At 36.8% G+C, this 18,363-nt stretch overlaps 1 protein-coding gene across 5 annotated transcripts in view; it reads left to right on the top strand.

The window, feature by feature from the left end:
* The window catches only part of JMJD1C (jumonji domain containing 1C), a 337,814-nt gene that overhangs the window by 53,609 nt on the left and 265,842 nt on the right, over positions 1–18,363 (top strand). Inside the window, exon 1 of one of the 5 annotated variants that reach the window (XR_007122613.1) lies at positions 6,336–6,583. The exons of 1 other annotated variant lie outside the window; for it this stretch is intronic. Coding sequence is in view for 3 of the 4 variants with exons in the window: in XM_047701581.1 (XP_047557537.1) it covers positions 6,410–6,583 (174 nt within the window). In the remaining variant the exon portion in view is untranslated. Of the gene's footprint in view, positions 1–6,335; positions 6,584–18,363 lie in introns of those variants that run through there. 3 more of the 5 variants (XM_047701581.1, XM_047701572.1, XM_047701571.1) reach the window with 3 other exon arrangements.

Genomic DNA, 18,363 nt, shown 5'->3' with positions numbered 1-18,363 from the left:
TGAAGCATATGTGTAGCTAGAAGACAATGCTTTCCTTTATATGGAGTCATTTATTTTTACTGCATATTTATGTTTTGTAGTAGGTTATAAATCTTATTATATGTAATCATGTGGCTTTTTCTAGAATGTGCCAAAGAAAAGAATGACTAAAGATTCCCTATATTTTTACTGCTAGATCTTGTTTTGTTTTGGTTTCTTTGAAGCCAGATGTCATTAATTTGAGAAATATGCCTCAGAGCTGTATGTTCTTGATCAAAAAGTTCCTTCATTATCTAGAATCTAGCTGCATCTTTGGGGAAGAACATATTTGAGGAAGAAGTATAGATAGCATGCTGAGGTTTTGAGTCCGTATTTTTAGCTTAGATTTTACTTTGACTTTCCCTTGTTTATAGCTTTAAATGTAAGAATAGAAGTTCTTTCCTTAATTACTTCTCATGGACATGAGCAGAAGTGTTCTTTAGAACTTTAAGGTCTGTTACAACTAATATGTGGCTAAGTGAAATCTTATGAGAACAATAGGAACATAACCCTTTAGGAACCTAACCTGTTCATACCTGAAAGAGCTAATATAGCAGTTGAAGATGCAAAATGCTGACTGCCATGTAGCATATTTTAATAGTAGTTAATAGTTGAAGCATTTATGAGAGGGATGATGAAAAAAAAATGGACACCCCGGGAAGATCTTGCTGAATGCTCTATTTGGCAGCTCAATGGCAGTTTATTTCATTCTTGCTCGTAGCTCCTCATTTCAGGAGATTAGGAAAATTCCAATGTTTTGTGCATTCTTTCTAAATTAAAAAATGGACTGTACCACCCAGGTGCCCCTAAAGTTTCATTTTTAATAGAAAATGTTGAGGGCGTCTGGGTGTCTCAGTTGTTAAGCGTCTGTCTGCCTTTGGCTCAGATCATGATCCCAGGGTCCTGGGATCCAGCCCTGCATCGGGCTCCCTGCTTGGCGGAAAACCTGCATTTCCCTCTTTCATTCCCTGCTTGTATTCCCTCTCTCACTCTCTCTCTCTCTGTCAAGAAAATAAATTAAAGAAAAAAAAAAGGCAAAAGAAAATGTGGAAAAGAAGCGGTAGGTTCCTGTGCAGCCAGAATATAAATTGGAAACTGCCTAACAAAAGCAGAGAGCATACAGTTAAAAGGCTAAGTGGAGATTGCTTTTCTCTCTCTTTCCTTTCCTTCTTTCTACTTTCCTTTCTTCATTTTCTGTCCTCATTCCACATGTCCACTAAGAGGACACTAAGAAAATTATGTTTATACATGGGCTTCATCAAAGAAATTGAGATTGTTCTCTTTAGAATACTAAGAATAGACTGGTGTTTTAGATATATATTCAGGATCATTTTTAGGTTTGCATCAGATTGGTTGGTAATGAAATGAATGTTTTTCTTGTGAATTGTAACTCTTTCTTCATGTCTATACTTTAGAAACGATCCCCAGGAACAACTGTGCTTTCTTGGGAAGTCCCAAGTTTTATGAAGGTTTTATGTTGTATCTCCATAGTTAAATAATGTGTAGAAGCCATTATTTTAAAGGCAATGAGTAACTCTGTAGGAAGAGCAAGAACTCATATTTATGAGTTTTGATTTAGAGATTCAAAGTTACTCTTAATTTGGTTGGATTTATAAAAAGTTACATTGTGTTACATTTGTTAATTGATTTGATGCCATTTATGGAGTATCTACACTGCACAAAGCTTAGTTGATACTGGGAGTATAGTTGTGGAAAAGATACATTGTTCTTGACTTTATTGGAGCTTATACTCTACCAACGGAGACAAATATAAAACAATTATACAATAAATGGTATAAAAACTCTTGTGGTAAGCACTAAGACAATTTGGGAATGTTTTGAAAGTCCATAGTAGGGGATTCAAAGGCTTGGAATCAGAGCTGGCTTTCTTTAGGAAGTGACATTTGAGTTATTTATATTATCATTATCATAAATGTTATTGGGGTGCCTGGGTGGCTCAATCGTTAAGCGTCTGCCTTCGGCTCAGGTCATGATCCCAGGGTCCCCTGGGATCGAGCCCTGCATTGGGCTTCCTGCTTAGCAGGAAGCCTGCTTCTCTCTTTCCCAGTCCCCCTGCTTGTGTTCCCTCTCTTGCTGTGTCTCTCTCTGTCAAATAAATAAATCTTTCTAAATAAATAAATAAATGTGATCAAGGAATTCAGTTTAAGTAAGTGTTTAAGAATTCAGTTTAAATAAGTGTTTAGGGAAATACTTAAACGGAAGTTACTTAAGGTTTAGTGATAAAGACAGTAACAAACTTATTTTCATTCTAGGTCTTCCACTTGAATAATTCAGTTGAAATTTTTGACTTTCTTTTTTTTAATTCTTGTTTTTGATTTTTAAAACATTATTTTTCACGCCCAGAAGTACTTTATTAAACACATTACAGTGGCTTTCTTCATTGTAATATTGACTTTAATAAGAGTTCCTATATGTGCCTGTATATAAAGACCTCATAACCCAATCTAGTCATTACATTGACAATTAATAAAAGCCTCCAAGTATAATAGATTTGAAAATTGTTAAAATGCACTTATCTTTTATGCCATTCTATTGATGCTTCCTTAAATAAACAAACTGAAGTATTTCTGTTGTCTCTCTTTCTACTTACACTGTGAGCTACTCAAAGACAGGCCCTATCTCTAGAACCTTGCAGGATGTGAGACACATAATTAAGTGTTAAATAAACAAATGAGTCATGAATAGCCTGTGTTAATAAGGAGGTGGCAACTTGGTGACTGAACTTCATGTTGCTTTTAAGTGACAATTTAGCATAATGCAGACTGCTTTGGAATCATAAGGCCTAATTTTGAATCCCAGTTCTTCAATGTGTATGCTTAGGTGAGTAACTTCATCTTTAAGATAAATAAAATAAGATTGCAAGTATAAAATACTTAGCTTAGTGTCTGAGGCGTAGTAATGTCCCATAAATGGTGGCTAATATTATTATAAGATACATGCATTAATCTTTTATCTCTTTGTGTTTTTATATTATTTATAATAGGTACTTATAGTGACATAAAATACCGGTATTTAAGAGAGTAGATAATTGGCCCTTCCTTTAACTACACCAAATCAAAAAGTGAAAAATTTACAGCTAGTAGGCTGTTTGCTTATTGAAACTAAACTTCATGAACTACTAATTATTGATAATTAAGTGGGTAATTATGACCCTTAACGTTACAATGAATACAATTCCTTCCTCTGTAGGTCATGTTTTTAAAAATAGTTTTTATGAATACATTTTTGTGGACTTTTAAAAAAACAATCTCACAATGTATCTTTTATATAAAGATATTTGATGTATGAGGTTTGCTTGAATTGAGGGGGTTGTATGTATTTAAAGTACATGTTACCTGTGGGGATGGAAAAAGTATAAGATCTAGTCTATGTTTTTAATTTTTCAGCTTCTGTAAGTAAACTTAGTCATTTTAAATACTTTTGTGTCACTCTTTGCCTATATAGTGAAAAATTCTGTAACTTTAAAAAAATTTTTAACTTTAAAAAAAATCGACTAATGCATTTTCTGAGGATCTTTATAAAAGTAAAGCATGTAAAAGAACTAATTGAACAAACAAATATTATAAGGTTTCAAATAGAACTTTTAAATTATCTTAATTCCATGTTACTTAGAGTTATGATTTGCTGGCAAAACAGTATAAACTGTCCTTGTAACAAAGCAAAAAATGCCAGCAAGCAAACAAAAATCCTTTAAGGCCTTTTTGTTATACATTTAAAAAAAAATATTCTTCAGGTTTCTCCAGAAGCAAAATACCCACAAATTTGTGATTTTCTTTTTCTTGTAATTCGTTGTCATTGGCCAGAGTCAGGGGATTCATAGAATACTATTTGGAATACAGTAGTAAGAATATAAGACATTTGATTGAAGATGTTATGAAGATATTGCACTTGAAATTTGATCGATTTGGTGGATTTACGAGCTTTTCAGAGTACTTCAGAGGATAGCACTCAGCATGTAGTGAGGGCTCTTAGAAGTCCGTTTAGAAATTTACCTATAAAAATTGAAATCGGGTGGCAATTTTATGTAAGGCAACCCGACAGTCAGTACTCCAAATATATAATTTATTGAGTGGGATTTATGTAATAAGAGTGTTATTTTAAACTCTTAAGCGACTATATTTTCTTACTTGGTCCTAGAATATTACTGAGACTAGGAAGCAGGCAATTTCTGTAACAATTGTGTGGTACTCAAGATGACAAAGCAGATCACTGATAATTTGGTATCAATGCAGATCTTATTTTTTTCTTCTTCCATATTTTCAGCAGATTATTTTACTGGTTTCTTAATTCAAGTTGAGTTTCTTAGGAATCTTATTCTGTAGCTCTCAAGATGATTTAAGTATGCACTGAAAGAGTGGGGCTGGAAATAAAATTGCGTAAGTGAAATTAAATTTTTTTCTCAACTTGCCAGTATGCATTTCTGGACATGGTTTTCCTTTATCTATTACAATTTCCTATTTGCTCTTCAGCAAAATTAGATCATGATGATTAAAATCTGTCCTCCTTGTTATTTTCTTTTATAACCTATTTGCAGTGGTCATGTTTTTTCTACTTCAGACAACTCGGCTTGGGTGTTCTAAGAAAGATAAAAACCTCAAGTTTATTTTAAATATTCAGATTACTAGTGTAAACTCCTTTAAAAAGGTAATATTTGGGTGGGGGTGCCTGGCAGGCTCAGTCGGTTAAGTGACCCATTCTTGATTTTGGCTTAGGTCATGAGATGAGCCTGCAGTTGATTCCACCCTGGACATGGAGCCTGCCTAAGATTGTCTCTCCCTCTCTGCCTCCCTACTCTCCACTCTCTCAAAATAATAATAATAATTTTTTAAAAGGTAATTTTTTTGGAGTAGAGGTTTAGGAAAATCTCTAAGAAACCAAAGTTTATTTATTTATTTTTTAGAAACCAAAACTTAGAATAAGTTTTTATTAGGCTAGAAGGATTTTTGGAGTTGATTATGGTCATTAGTGGCTCTGAAAAACAAAACAAAACAACACGGGACTGGGATTTTTGAAACTACCTTTTAAAAACACTATAATGTATGTCTGAAATTGAACTGCTCACAGACATGTAAAAATTAGGTTTGATTTAGAAGAATTCGAAGATTGCATCAAGTAAGGAGTAATCATTCCAAATTTGAGATCTGTAGGTGTAGGGAAAACAAAGCCCTGTTGTGAGTGGATGGAAAGTAAACATTATTTATTTTACTGAATTGTGATTGGCTAAAAACCTTTTCTTTCCACGATATTCTCTAATAACTGAATCTGGAGCCTTTAGCCCTGTTTTTATATGACGAGAGAGTTTGAGGTATGTGCTAGTACTGAAAGTACTCAAATTGGCCCAGAAACTAGATTTTAGGGACACTGACAGAAGCCCTCAACAGGGCTTTTGACATTTCTTACAACAAAGCAATAGCGAGGTGTAAATCTCTGAAGAGTTTAAACATGTAATTAGTGTCGTTGCAAACAGGAAGGATGAAAGGATGACAGTGTTTTCCTCATTTTCATTTGGAGTCATTTACTGTTCTGCAGTGACTGTTTTCAGTGGAAAGTCTTGCTCTGCTTTGTTTTTAGTGGAAAGCGTTGCTCTGATTTGCTGCTGGGACTGTTGTTTCAGGTGAAGTTTGGACTAATTCGGGTGGCGGGCACTATGTGTTCTGAAAAACATAGCTTCAGAGATGCAGGGTTTAACCTGGAGTTTATTTTGTGACCCAGGGTGGAACCAGGATGCTTCACTTTCGCCTCACCGCCCCCCCCCCCCCCCATATACTTCTGAGGGAGCGGCGAATAGAGAGGTGACCCTCAAATACTCTAAATGGTGTTACCAAGGGACAGCATTCCTTTATCCCACGCTGCTCCTTATTTCTTAGCCTGGCTGGCCCCACAGCCCCCTTGGCAGCGTCGTCAGGTACTACTTTCCGTCTGTGGTGGTTCCTCCGACCCTTTCCCGCGGCTCCCTGCCCCCGCCCGCACCGGCGGAAGGAGACGCTCGGCGCTCTAGCCTGCGAGTGGAAGGGGAGGCGGAGTAGTACTGTCCACGGTGAGGTAGCGGCAGCGGCCGGGGCTGCCTCAGGGCCTCCGACGGCGACGGGGGTGTGGGGATTTCTGTCAGTTTGTGTATGTATGTGGACGTGTCTGTAGCTACAGTCTGAGAGGCTGCTAGTCGGGGAATCTGGGGGAGTGTTGAGGACTGTGAGTGACCGAGGTCGCTGTGCCCTTCTGGACAGCGTCCGGTGCGCCCCCCAGTCCGCGCTCGCTTGCTCGCGGGGCTGCCGCGGTCCCCCAGTCCGCTCTCCTTAGCATGGGCTGCCAGTAGGAACAGGGTTTCACTGGTTCTCGTGCGGTGGAGGAGGCAGCAGCCGCTTCAGCAGTGATGGCTATGGCGGTGGAGACGCGGCTGGAACTGGTGGGGAAGCGGTTCCTGTGCGTGGCGGTCGGCGAGGAGGCTCGGCCCGAGCGCCGAGAGAGTGGACCCTGCTGGCGGGGCTGGCGAGCGGGGGTCATCCGAGCTGTGTCACACAGGGACAGCCGCAATCCGGACCTGGCGGTAAGAGAGCGAGTGCCCCTCAATCTCCCAACCCACACCCGCACTGCTTGTCTCTGGCAGCACCTTGTCTGGTTACCTCTGGCACCTCGCGCAGCCCAGCCAGCTGGCCGTCACGCCCCTCTTTGGAACCGTCCGCTGCTTTGCCCTCATCCCCTGCTGGGATCTCCCACGTCCTCCTGAGTAGTTTTCCCCGTGGAGCGGTGCCGGAGCAGGTCTCCTGGGCTTCTCCATGGGCCCCTCCAGGCCCCTTGGCCGCTGTCTGGGAGGGGGTCAGCGCCCCTGCGGTGGCCGTGGAGACCTTGCCGAAAGGCGGGGCTGTGAGCCAGTGCCGCTGGGGCAGGTGGGGGGTGGCGGACAGAACACACACCACTCGTGGCGGTAGGGGGCCATCTTCACCAACATCTCTTTCCTTGAAAAAGTCTTACTATTCCAGGGGTTAGAGAATTAAAACTTAGGCAGTGAGGTTGCTGAAGGGGAGGGAGAAAAGCAAAGAGACACCTCTGTGGTGTTTCAGGCAGTCCTGGGATTCGTGTGCATTTTCCAGGCAAAGGCTGTGTGAGTGGTGGCATCTTGTTGCAGCCCTTTTTTTTTTTTTTTTTTTTTTTTAAGACAGATGCTTGTAATTCTAACTGGAAACGATGAAAATGAAATTTTTTTATTTGAAGGGCCATAGAAATTAACCAACCCCTCCCATTCTTCTTCCCTTCCTTCCTTCCATTTGTTTTTCTGTGGGGTTGTGGTTTTTTAGAAAGTGAATAGTATTTTAAAAATCATATACAATTTTAAATGAAACAAGAAATATTATAAATTAAAATGTTATACCCTGCCGAACCTTAAGGGTCTTTTTCTTTGCTTTCTTTTCCTTTCATATGATACTGCCAATATTTTCTTTCAGTAATGTAGGAATGTGCACCATTTCAAGAAGGGATATGCTCTTGATAGGGTTCCACGCACATTTTCACTTGGGGACAGGTTGGAAGGGGCAGAGTAGAGGCTAGGCATTGACTAATCTTCGCCAGGTTGATTTGGGAGTATGTAATCCACGAAGTTTATTGGTAGTGCCTCGGGGTATTTAATTTTTTACTGAAAACTTCAAACACGGTAATATTTTCTTTCCTTTTGTATATCTGTGAGTTTACATTTCCAAATACACTTTAATATCTATACATGTGCATATCTATTTTAATATTTTTCTTGGTTTCTGACTGCTTTTGTGAACCCCCTTTTCATGACTGTACTCATTGGTATGGTTTCACTGGGCGTGTAGTAATGTTGACTTGATATTGCAAAATAGGCCTGTTTTGCTAAGATATTTCTAATAGGAAATAAGCAGGAAAAAAGCTAATTTTGAAGATTTTGCTTGGTTATTTGCACTGGAAAGAAGAAAAAGCAAATCTTTAAAAAATTTCTTGTCTTAATGATTCTGTAGACTGTGTCAGTTTGGTAACCTTTTTGTGTAAGAGGCATGTCCTGAGTTTCTCTCTCTTCCTCTTACTGTGATACAATATTGCCTTGGCTTTTATGTGGAAGCTAGTTGGATTATAGCTTAGCATTTTAAAATTACTTCGGAGAAAACCTGGAATGATATTTTGTTTTCCACAGCATTTGCTTTTAGTAGGTGAATGAAAATTAAGGAAATGTAGTTTTAAATTATGAGTATCACTCACGACACTCAAGTTATCAGTTAAATATATTAACAACTTTCTTGCATGGAAATTTAAATGATATAAAGAATGGATTTATGTTTATCGCCTTTTATAAATGTGATAAGCTGGGTATTTAAAAATGAAAAGTATATGTGGATGGTGGTAGGGACTAGAAAGAACAGGAATGAATTTTCTCAGGTGATGGAAGTGTTTTGTATCTTGACAGTTACAAGGGTGTATGTATTAAAACTTGTTGAATTGTGTCCTTAATAGTTGCTTTTTACCATATACAAATTTTACATAAAAATGCATTTTGAACCATAACTATGTGAACCTCCAGCAGTTTCTCCTATTTTTAAATAATTAATTTTGTTTAAGCACTCTTTACACCTATTGTGGAGCTCAAACTCACAACCCCAGGATCAAGGGGTGCTTTTTCTTGGGACTAAAAAACCAGTCAGATGCCCCTCCAGCAGTTTTCCTTTGTCTACAAGTCTTTATTTGAAAAATTTTTTATGTGGTGTAACTGAGTTTTTTCAGCCTAGAACCTACAATTTTAGAGTTATTCCCAAACGTTCTTACATTTTTCTTTTTTTTTTTCCTTTTATATTCCCTAAATTAAATGAAATGAAACATGGGTCAGGTTAGCAACAACATACTATAATTCTTCTAGACTTTTTTTTTTAAGATTTTATTTTTAACCAGTCTCTACACCCGAGAAGGTGCTTGAACTCATAACCCTGAGATCAGGAGTTGCATGCTTCACTGACTTAGCCAGCCGGACACCCCTTTTAGACTTTTGTTACTGAAGAATAAATTTCAAAGAGCTTTATGAATTATATGAAAAATGCTGGTATAAACAGGGTATTTTTGTGTTTTTTTAAAAATATAGATCAACTTCCTTTTTAAGATTTTATTTCTTTATTTGACAGAGAGAGAGAGACAGAGAGAGAGGGGACACAAGCAGGGGGAGTGGGAGAGGGAGAAGCAGGCTTCCCGCTGAGCAGGGAACATGCTGGACTCCTTCTCAGGACCTGGGGATCATGACCTGAGGGGAAGGCAGATACTTAACGACTGAACCACCACCCAGGCATCCCGTGTTTTTGTTTTGATTTTTTTTTTTTAAGTTAAATATATGTAACTTAGAGTCTGCAAATGTATTAGAAATCTTAGTTGTATGTTTTTATGGCACATGATTTGAAAGGATAACTATAAGAACTTGAAAATAGTTTAGGGATGGGCACCTGGGTGGCTCAGTTGTTAGGGGTCTGCCTTCTGCTCAGGTCATGATCCCAGCATCCTGGGATTGAGCCCCATATCTGAGGCTCCTTCCTCAGCGGGGAGCTTGTTTCTCTCTCGCCAGCTTCCCTGGGCTTGTGTTCCCTCTCTCACTATCTCTCTCTGTTTTAAAATAAATAAAATGTTAAAAAAATAGTTTAGGGAATACTTTATCTCAAAAGTTAATCAGTTATTTTTGATCTTATATATGAAGAGTTGCTATGTGTATTAATGCTCTGTCACTGCTGTTAATACAAGTTAGTGTTTTATACAATACAAATTGATTATTTATAGTTCTGTAGATTACAAGTCTAACATGGCACCCAGTGGACTAAAATCGAGAGAAGGTAGAACTGTGTTCTTTTCTGAAGGTCCTAGACAACATGCATGTCTTTTCCTCTTCTGACTTTAAGAAGTATCCCACATTCCTTGCTCTAGGCACCTTTCACTCTGATTTTCTTGCCTCTCACTTCCACTTTTTAAGTGCCCTCGTGATAATATTAGGTTCACCCCAATAATGAAAAATAATCTTGTCTGCTAATTAACAACCTTGATTCCATCTGAATCTTAATTCTCCTTTGCCATCTAATGTAGTGTTGGCACAGATTTCATGGTGTAGGACATGAGCATCTTTGGAATGGCATCATTTTGCCCACCACACCAAGGTAGCAAAAATACTCTTTTACACTGTGAACATAAATAATTTCATACAAATAAATTAAGACTAAAATTAGTTGTATTTTTTCATGCCAGGAGTTTTAGTGATAATATCGCTATCTGATCTTTTGAGTAAATGAATTTAATTGATAGAATTTTTACTGGACTATGCGTGAATAATTTTACATAATTTTTGGTGGTTTTTAAAAAATGCCTGGTAAACCTTTTTGGTTATCTGTATTGGAATTACATTAACCAACAAAAGACTTTATCTGAATGTTTTTTATTCTCAGTAGAACCAGTTTGTTGAAGTTGAAATACATAAAGTATATTGTGAGTCCTCAGAATATTGATTTTTTTGTTTTTGTTTTGTTTGTTTGTTTTTGTTTTTGTTTTTACCTCATTATTTAGAAAGTTTCTTGCTGGGACCCCTGGGAGGCTCAGTTGGTTTAGCATCCGCCTTCAGGTCAGGTTGTAATCCCAGGGTCCTGAGATCGATCCCACATCGGGCTCCGTGCTCAGCCGGGGAGCCTGCTTCTCCCTCTGCCCTTCCCCCTGCTTGGGCTCTCTCTCTTTCTCACAAATAAATTAAAAAAAAAAAAAAAAAAGAAAAAAAAGAGTTTCTTGCTTTGGTATATACATTTTGATTATTATTACTACCTTACTTTTTAAAGAATTTTCTGGAAGACTGATAGTATTATAGAAGGGAGGCTGTCTGTTGAGAAGTACTGTTGCATAATACTCATCTTCGAATAATATTGTCATACTAATTAAAGAGCAAAAATTGACTTACTATTTGCTTGTTTTACTTCCCATCCATAAACTATAACCCTTTGTTTACTTATTTATCCAGCCATCTAGACATTTTTCCACTCACCTTGATGCTTAGGGTGATTGCATCATTGTTTCAAGCTAACTCTGTTTAAAGTGTATATATATTTTTTTAATGTCAGATTTTTCGTTACCCCAAAGGAACAAAAATTATATTTTGGTTCACACACCAAACACACACATTTGCTTGTTTGTTGGGGGATTTTCTGATGGTCACTTAGTGACAAGATTTTAAACTGTTCTAAATTGTACCTGCACATATAAGTTATTTTGCAGATCTTACGAGTCTTAAATATAAAGAAAATTTTCATGTTTAGGAAATTTAAGGTTACCTGTGATTTTTTGTGTAAGGAGTCCTTTTCCAGTTTTAGTCCTAGTATGGTTTAGTTCAGCTGTCTTTTCATTTAAGTTTCATGTTGAATTGGTAACATTTGATACCCTTATAAATTTTGTTAGGATAAGTCTTAGGTAAGTCTGAAATTTATAATGGTCTTGCAGTATTGATAGTGCTAATTTCTGGTCTGTTTACAATGAATGAATGAATGATTTTTACTTCATTGCTCAGTATGACCTGGATGAGTTAACCATCAGGAAAATTGTTTAGCTGGTAGGTAGGAGGACTTTTATGTCTGATTTGAGTACATAGACTATTTTTTTCTCCTCTCTTGAATTGTTGTTACTGGTCCCAAAAGACTTTGGTATAGTAAGAGGAGTATGTAAATTGTAGCTGTCTATAGTGGCTATAGTGGTACCTTATAAATTGTCCATTTCAGTTTTAATGACTAGCTTAGCTTGTTTTAAAAGAAGGTAATCACCCCAGAAATGGTGTCATTTGTATGTTCTGTGTAAAATTAATTAAATAAAAGAGGTATTTTTTTTCCCTCCTTTTGACCTGTCATACATATATCCTGGCACATAATTTGGTTCCATTAATTTAAATAGAGAATTTTAAAATTTATTTAAAATTTAAATTTTTTAATTTAATTGGACTAAGGACATTTTACCACGAGAACTCTGTTCTTACCTTCATATAATGATATCATTGCATTTGAAAGTAAAAATGTCCCAATATTTCAATGTAATTGAAAGCATATAGGCTGTGTTTATAAATTTATTATCTTTTGTCAGTTTCAAGTTACATACAAAGAAGGTCTTCAGCTCTCAAACTCATACTCATTTTCTGTCCCCTTATGTGTTTAGTACAGTATCTAGTATTTACTCTTAGGTATTTAATAAATGTTCATGGAATGATAAATGAATGTCATAAGTTCCATGAATACTTTATACTAACCATCGCAATCTAACCATCACCTACTACTATTTACTATAAATTTTGAGTATCTTTTTTTTTTTTCCTTTTGTGGCATTGTGTATCTTTGTGGCTATTTCCCCAGTATCTATTATGTGTTTGACTAAACTGTGGGCCATGGTATTCCTTAGATAATCAGGTGGTTGAATTCCTGTGGCTACATTGATGGGTATAGATAGGCCCTAACTAATTAGGTACAATCAGAATGAAATCAAGTACAGTATTGTGTGTGTGTGATGCTGAAATTGCCACAGCTGTTTCCATTCTTTAAGGTCAGCCAGTTTGAGGACAAAGCTGACAAGGAGATGAAATTGTTTTCTGAAGCCTAAATACACTGTTGGATTTTTCACCTGTGGGATTTTTCATTTTGGAAGAGTAAATTTATGTCTCTTTGTGTCGTTTTTTTTCTGTGGAACTAAAAGCATTTTAACTGATAAATGTGGTGATATTCTATTCCATTTTTTTGAAAAGCACATGTAAGGGGCATTTTCATGACATTCTTGTCTTGTTATTTGATATTTGACATTTAGACCTTTGTCATTAACTTCAGTGATGATTTTCAGGGAAGATGATATATTCTGCAATGTAGGACATACAGATACCTAATTTTCTAAATAATTGAAAATTAGAAATAGCATTTGAATTTTTATGTCAATTTAATCCCCTTGTAATTAAAAAGAAATTTCAGGGGGTGCCTAGGTGGCTCAGTTGGTTGCCCGTCTGCCTTCAGCTCCAGTCATTGATCCCAAGAGTCCTGGGATTGAACCCCATGTCAGGCTCCTTGCTCAGCAAGGGAGTCTCTTTCTCCCTCTCCCTCTCCTCTGCTTGTGTGTTGTGCGGTCGTGCGTTCTCTCTCTCTCTCTCAAATAAATAAAATCTTTTTCTCGTTTTTAAAAAAGATTTTATTTATTATTTGTCAGAGACAGAGAGAGCACACAAACAGCGTGAAAAGCAGGCAGAGGAAAAAGCTGGCTCCCCGCTGAGCAAGGAGCCCAAAGTGGGGCTTGATCCCAGGTGCTTGGGATCATGACCTGAGTCGAAGGCTGACTCTTAAGCCACTGAGCTACTCAGGCATGCCAAATAAAGTTGAAAGAAAGAAAGAAAGAAGGAAAGAAAGAGAGAGAGATCGAGAAAGTGGGGCTTGATCCCAGGACTTGGGATCATGACCTGAGCTGAAGGCTGACTCTTAAGCCACTGAGCTACTCAGGCATGCCAAATAAAGTTGAAAGAAAGAAAGAAAGAGAGAAAGAGAGAGAGAGAGAAAGAAAGAAAGAAAGAAAGAAAGAAAGAAAGAAAAATTCAGGAAAAAGGAATCTTTAGTATTTTAGAAATTAACAAGAAATTGGGACAACTGGTTGACTCAGTCAGTTAAGCGTCTGCTTTTGGCTCAGGGCATGATCCCAGGGTCCTGGGATTGAGCCTCCACATTGGTCTCCTTGCTCAGCAGGGAGCCTGCTTCTCCCTCTGCCTGCTGTTCTCCCTGCTTGTGTTCACACACTCTCTCTCTCTCTCTCTCTGACAAATAAATAAAATCTTAAAAAAAAAAAAGAAAGAAACAAGAAATTAACTTTTAGTTTTTAGGTCATATACCATAAATGTTGTATATTTCTACTCTGTGTTATAGATGAATGTGTTATAGATGAATATCTATCAGTATACTCTTCTTTATCCGCAGTTCTGAAACTCAGATTCTTTTGTACTAACAAAGTATTTTTAATGATTCACTAGGAAAACCTGACTAAATAACTTTTTAAAAAGTAAAATCTAATATGAACTGAATAATCTTGTTTTGTGAGGGAAATATTAATGTGCTTAATTTTAGGATGCTGCTCTAAACTCCACATACAATGTAGGTACTTTTACATGTAATATACATGTGATATATGCACTGTGTCACCGTATTCAACTACTACTATAATATGCCCTATGTAACTTTATAAAATTAAATTTTGAACTCCAAAACGCATCTAGTTGGAAGGGTTTAGGATGAGGTATTGTTATTTAAAAATTAATAGCGATCTTTTAAATTCATTTTTATTTTAGAGCAAGTGCATGCATGGGGGGAGGGGCAGAGGGAGCAAGAGAATCTTTTTTTTTTTTTTTTAACTTTCAAAGGAGAAAGAATCTTAGGCAGGCTCTACATGCACCATGGAATCCTACATGGGGCTTAGTTTAATTACCCTGAGCTCATGACCTGAGCGGAAATCAAGAATAGACAACTGATTGAGCCATCCAGATACCCCTATTCTGATCTTTTTTAATGGTGGTGATTTAATGGTAATAGAAGTTACTAATTTAATTTGTTTCAAGATTTGACAGTGATTATATTTCTGCCTGATGTTCAGTTAAACAGTTGTTTTCAATGTAAGTTTTTGACAAACTTACTATTTTTTGATAAAAAGTTCTTAATGTGATAAATCTTCGAGGATTACATAATTTGCCCTTTAAGATTGTTTACTAAAATATAAATTATCTAATTGGATGAAGTCTTTTCATGTAGAATTTTTTATTTTGTAGCTATGTTATAAAATTATTCTAGTAAATCCAGAGATGAAAATCTTTTTTTTTTTTTTTAAAGATTTTATTTATTTATTTGACAGAGAGAGATCACAAGTAGACAGAGAGGCAGGCAGAGAGAGAGAGAGGGAAGCAGGCTCCCCGCTGAGCAGAGAGCCCGATGCGGGCCTCGATCCCAGGACCCTGAGATCATGACCTGAGCCGAAGGCAGCGGCTTAACCCACTGAGCCACCCAGGCGCCCCAGAGATGAAAATCTTATGTTTATTTTATAATGTAGGACCTATTGATTTAATTATGGAATAAGTGGTTAATTAGTAGAAAACAGCATGTTATCCTTTTACTGTTTGGTTAGACATAGGGCTTAAAGTTCTGAGATAGAACACAGTCCAGTCCACATTAATCAGTTGGAACTGGGAGTCTTACAGGATTTTGTGTTATATTTGAACAGCGTAGACAAATGCTTATATCTCTTATTAAAAAGTATGAATACAGTGAAATCTGACTTTTGGGTTAATTGGCTGGTAGACCTCTTTAGAATTAATAAATATTTTGGATTACATATTTCTTAATACATTAAAAATTTTAGGTACAGTATTTCATCTATATTTATTCAAATCAGCCCAACAAAATAGGTCTTAATAGAATGTCTTTTGAAATTAGTTTGAAAAAATAGGAATTGTGTGTAAGTACATATAAATACATGTTACTGATCACTATAAAAGACCTTAAGTTTCAATGAAGTATTTCTCAAAAGTACTTTTAACATTTCACTTGATTTATATAGTTTGGGTCTCAGTTTTCTCATTTATCCTAGTCAGTGAATGGAATTAGTCTAGATTCAGAGTTTTTTCTATTCTCTAACTCTAGAGTTGTGCTGTTAACAATTTCTATCTGGAATGTCCTGGGATAAAGTGTTTATTAGGCAGAAATCAATTTCAGATTCCTCCCAAAAGCTCCTAATTCTGAGCTAATGAAATTTTTCATTATGATATACCTTTTGTATTGTATTATATGGACCACAATTCTGTACTAAAGTAACGTGATTTCTATTTAGTGTTTTTTTTTAGATGATCAAGATTAGTTCATAAGATTTGAATTTTTGTGATTGTAGAAATTGTGGTAGAATAATATTCCAAGGCTACAATATTAGGCCTTGAGATGATTGAATATATATTTTCTCATACACTTGACTTTTTGATGAAAATACTCTATGGTTTAAATTGATGAAAAGGAATGAAATACTACTTCTTTAAGTGATGCCTTCAGCCCAGGTCATGATCCCAGGGTCCTGGGATTGAGTCTTGCATTTGGCTCCTTGCTCAGCTGGAGCCTGCTTCCCTCTCTCTCCCTCTGCTTGTTCAACATCTCTCTTTTTCTGTCTGTCAAATAAATAAATAAAATCTTAAAAAAAAAAAAAGTTAGTAATTCACAGATTTTCAAAGTAACAACAAAAAACAAAAACCCAGGCCTCTTCTATTGCTGTAATAAATATTCTCCTTGGGGTACAGCTGACTCTGTCCATAGAGCATGTGACACTTGATCTTGGGGTTGTGGGTTCAAGCCCTGTGCTAGGTGTAGAGATTACTTAAAAATAAAATCTTCTAAAAAAAAAAAATTCTCCCTGAACTTTGCTCTTTTTTGATTTTTGTTAGCCTCATGATTCAGGTCCCTTGGGGGTTTCTTCCTTTCCTGATTAAAGTTTCTCCCAGCTTATTAATTTAGTATTAGAGATCCAGTCCTTTGTTAACTGTTTTCTTTTGTCTCTCTCTCTCTTTTTTTTACTCTTGTTATTCTCTTTAGAATTTACTGGTACTTGTTGCATCATTAGTCACAAGTCTGCAGCTTGAAGTCCGGCCTTCAGTTTGAATCCACCATCTCTACCTCCACCTCCTCCTCCTTTTTAAACAAGATTTTTATTTATTTATTTGAGAGGGAACACTAAAGTAGGGGAAGTGGCAGAGGGGTAGGGAGAAGCAGGCTCCCCACTGAGCAGAGGACCATCCCAGGACCCCAAGATTATGACCTGAGCTGAAGGCAGATGCTTAACCAACTGAGCCACCCAGGCACCCTTCTACCTTCTTTTTTGATGAATTTATATGAATGTTCCACCTTTGAGTATGATACAATGTTCCTAAAGTGTTTATTTATTATCTTCCTGTGAAATTAGTGTTCCTTTTGAGACTTGAAGTGGTCTCATACTGGCTTTAAAACTTTCATTCACTTTCACCTTTCACTTCTCTCTCTCTCCCTCTGCTTGCCACTCCCTCTGCTTGTTCAACATCAACAAAGTAGGTATTTATGGCGTTCTGCTAATTTCTTCCTTTTGCAAACTTCGCTACTCCCACTTCTGTGTTTTTTCTCCCCAGTTTGTATTGCCATTACTATACTTTTATTGCCCTACGCGCATATTAAGTGGTCTTTTTACTTTCAAGTTTCTTCCTTTTCTAGTCTATTCTATGCAGTGGACAGATTCCTCATACCGAGTCTCCCATTAGCTCGCTTTTGCTTTTCCAATAAAGTCCAAACATCATCACCCTAGTGTTTAGACCTTGTCAGTCTTGCCCCATCCTTTGAAATTTAAAATTAACTAATCTCTTATGCACACTGTTCCGTGGTGTTAAATGGAAGTCTTGTTGGAGTTTAAAAACTTATTATAACCAACTGTTTATGAAATCATAAAATGCATTTCATATTTACTTCTAAATTTCATTTGCTGATGAAATTTCTGATGTCAAACTGATGAGCACATTATTATTTGTTAAAAATAGTATTACTTTTTTATCTTGAGAGAGCCAGTAGTTCATTTTTGCTTTTGTTTCCCTTGCCTCCAGAGACGTATCTAATAAGAAGTTATTATGGCTGAAGTCAAAGAGGTTGCTGCCTGTGTTTTCCTCTAGGATTTTTGTTGTTTCCTGTCTCACATTTAGGTCTTTCATCCATTTTGAATTTACTTTTGTGAATGATGTGGAAAGTGGTCCAGTTTCATTCTTCTGCATGTTGCTGTCCAGTTTTTCCAACACTATTTGTTGAAGAGACATTTTTCCATTAGCTGCTATTTCCTTCTGTGTGGAAGATTAGTTGGCCATATGGTTGTGGGTCCTTTTGTGGGTTTTCTGTTCTGTTCCATTGATCTATATTTCTGTTTTTGTGCTGGTACCAAACTGTCTTGATGATTACAGCTTTGTAATATACCTTGAGGTCTGGAATTGTCATGCTTCCAGCTTTTCGTTTCTTTTTCAAAATTGCTTTGGCAAAAACTTCTGTACAATGAAGGAAACAATCAACAAAACTAAAAGATAACCTACAGAATGGGAGAAAATATTTGCAAATGACATATCTCATAAAAGGTTAGTGTTCAAATTCTATAAAGAACTTATCAAATTCAACAGCCCCCAAATAAATAGTCCGGTTAAGAAATGGGTAGAAGACATGAACAGATATTTTTCCAAAGAAGATATCCAGATAAATAACAGATACCTGGAAAGATGCTCAACAACACTCATCATCAGGGAAAGACAAATCAAAACCATGATGAGATACC

This window comes from Lutra lutra, chromosome 14, assembly GCF_902655055.1.
Source record: "Lutra lutra chromosome 14, mLutLut1.2, whole genome shotgun sequence".
Taxonomy (NCBI): Eukaryota; Metazoa; Chordata; class Mammalia; order Carnivora; family Mustelidae; genus Lutra; species Lutra lutra.
The sequence above is the reverse complement of the archived record's forward strand: the minus strand, read 5'-3'. Positions and strand labels throughout refer to the sequence as shown.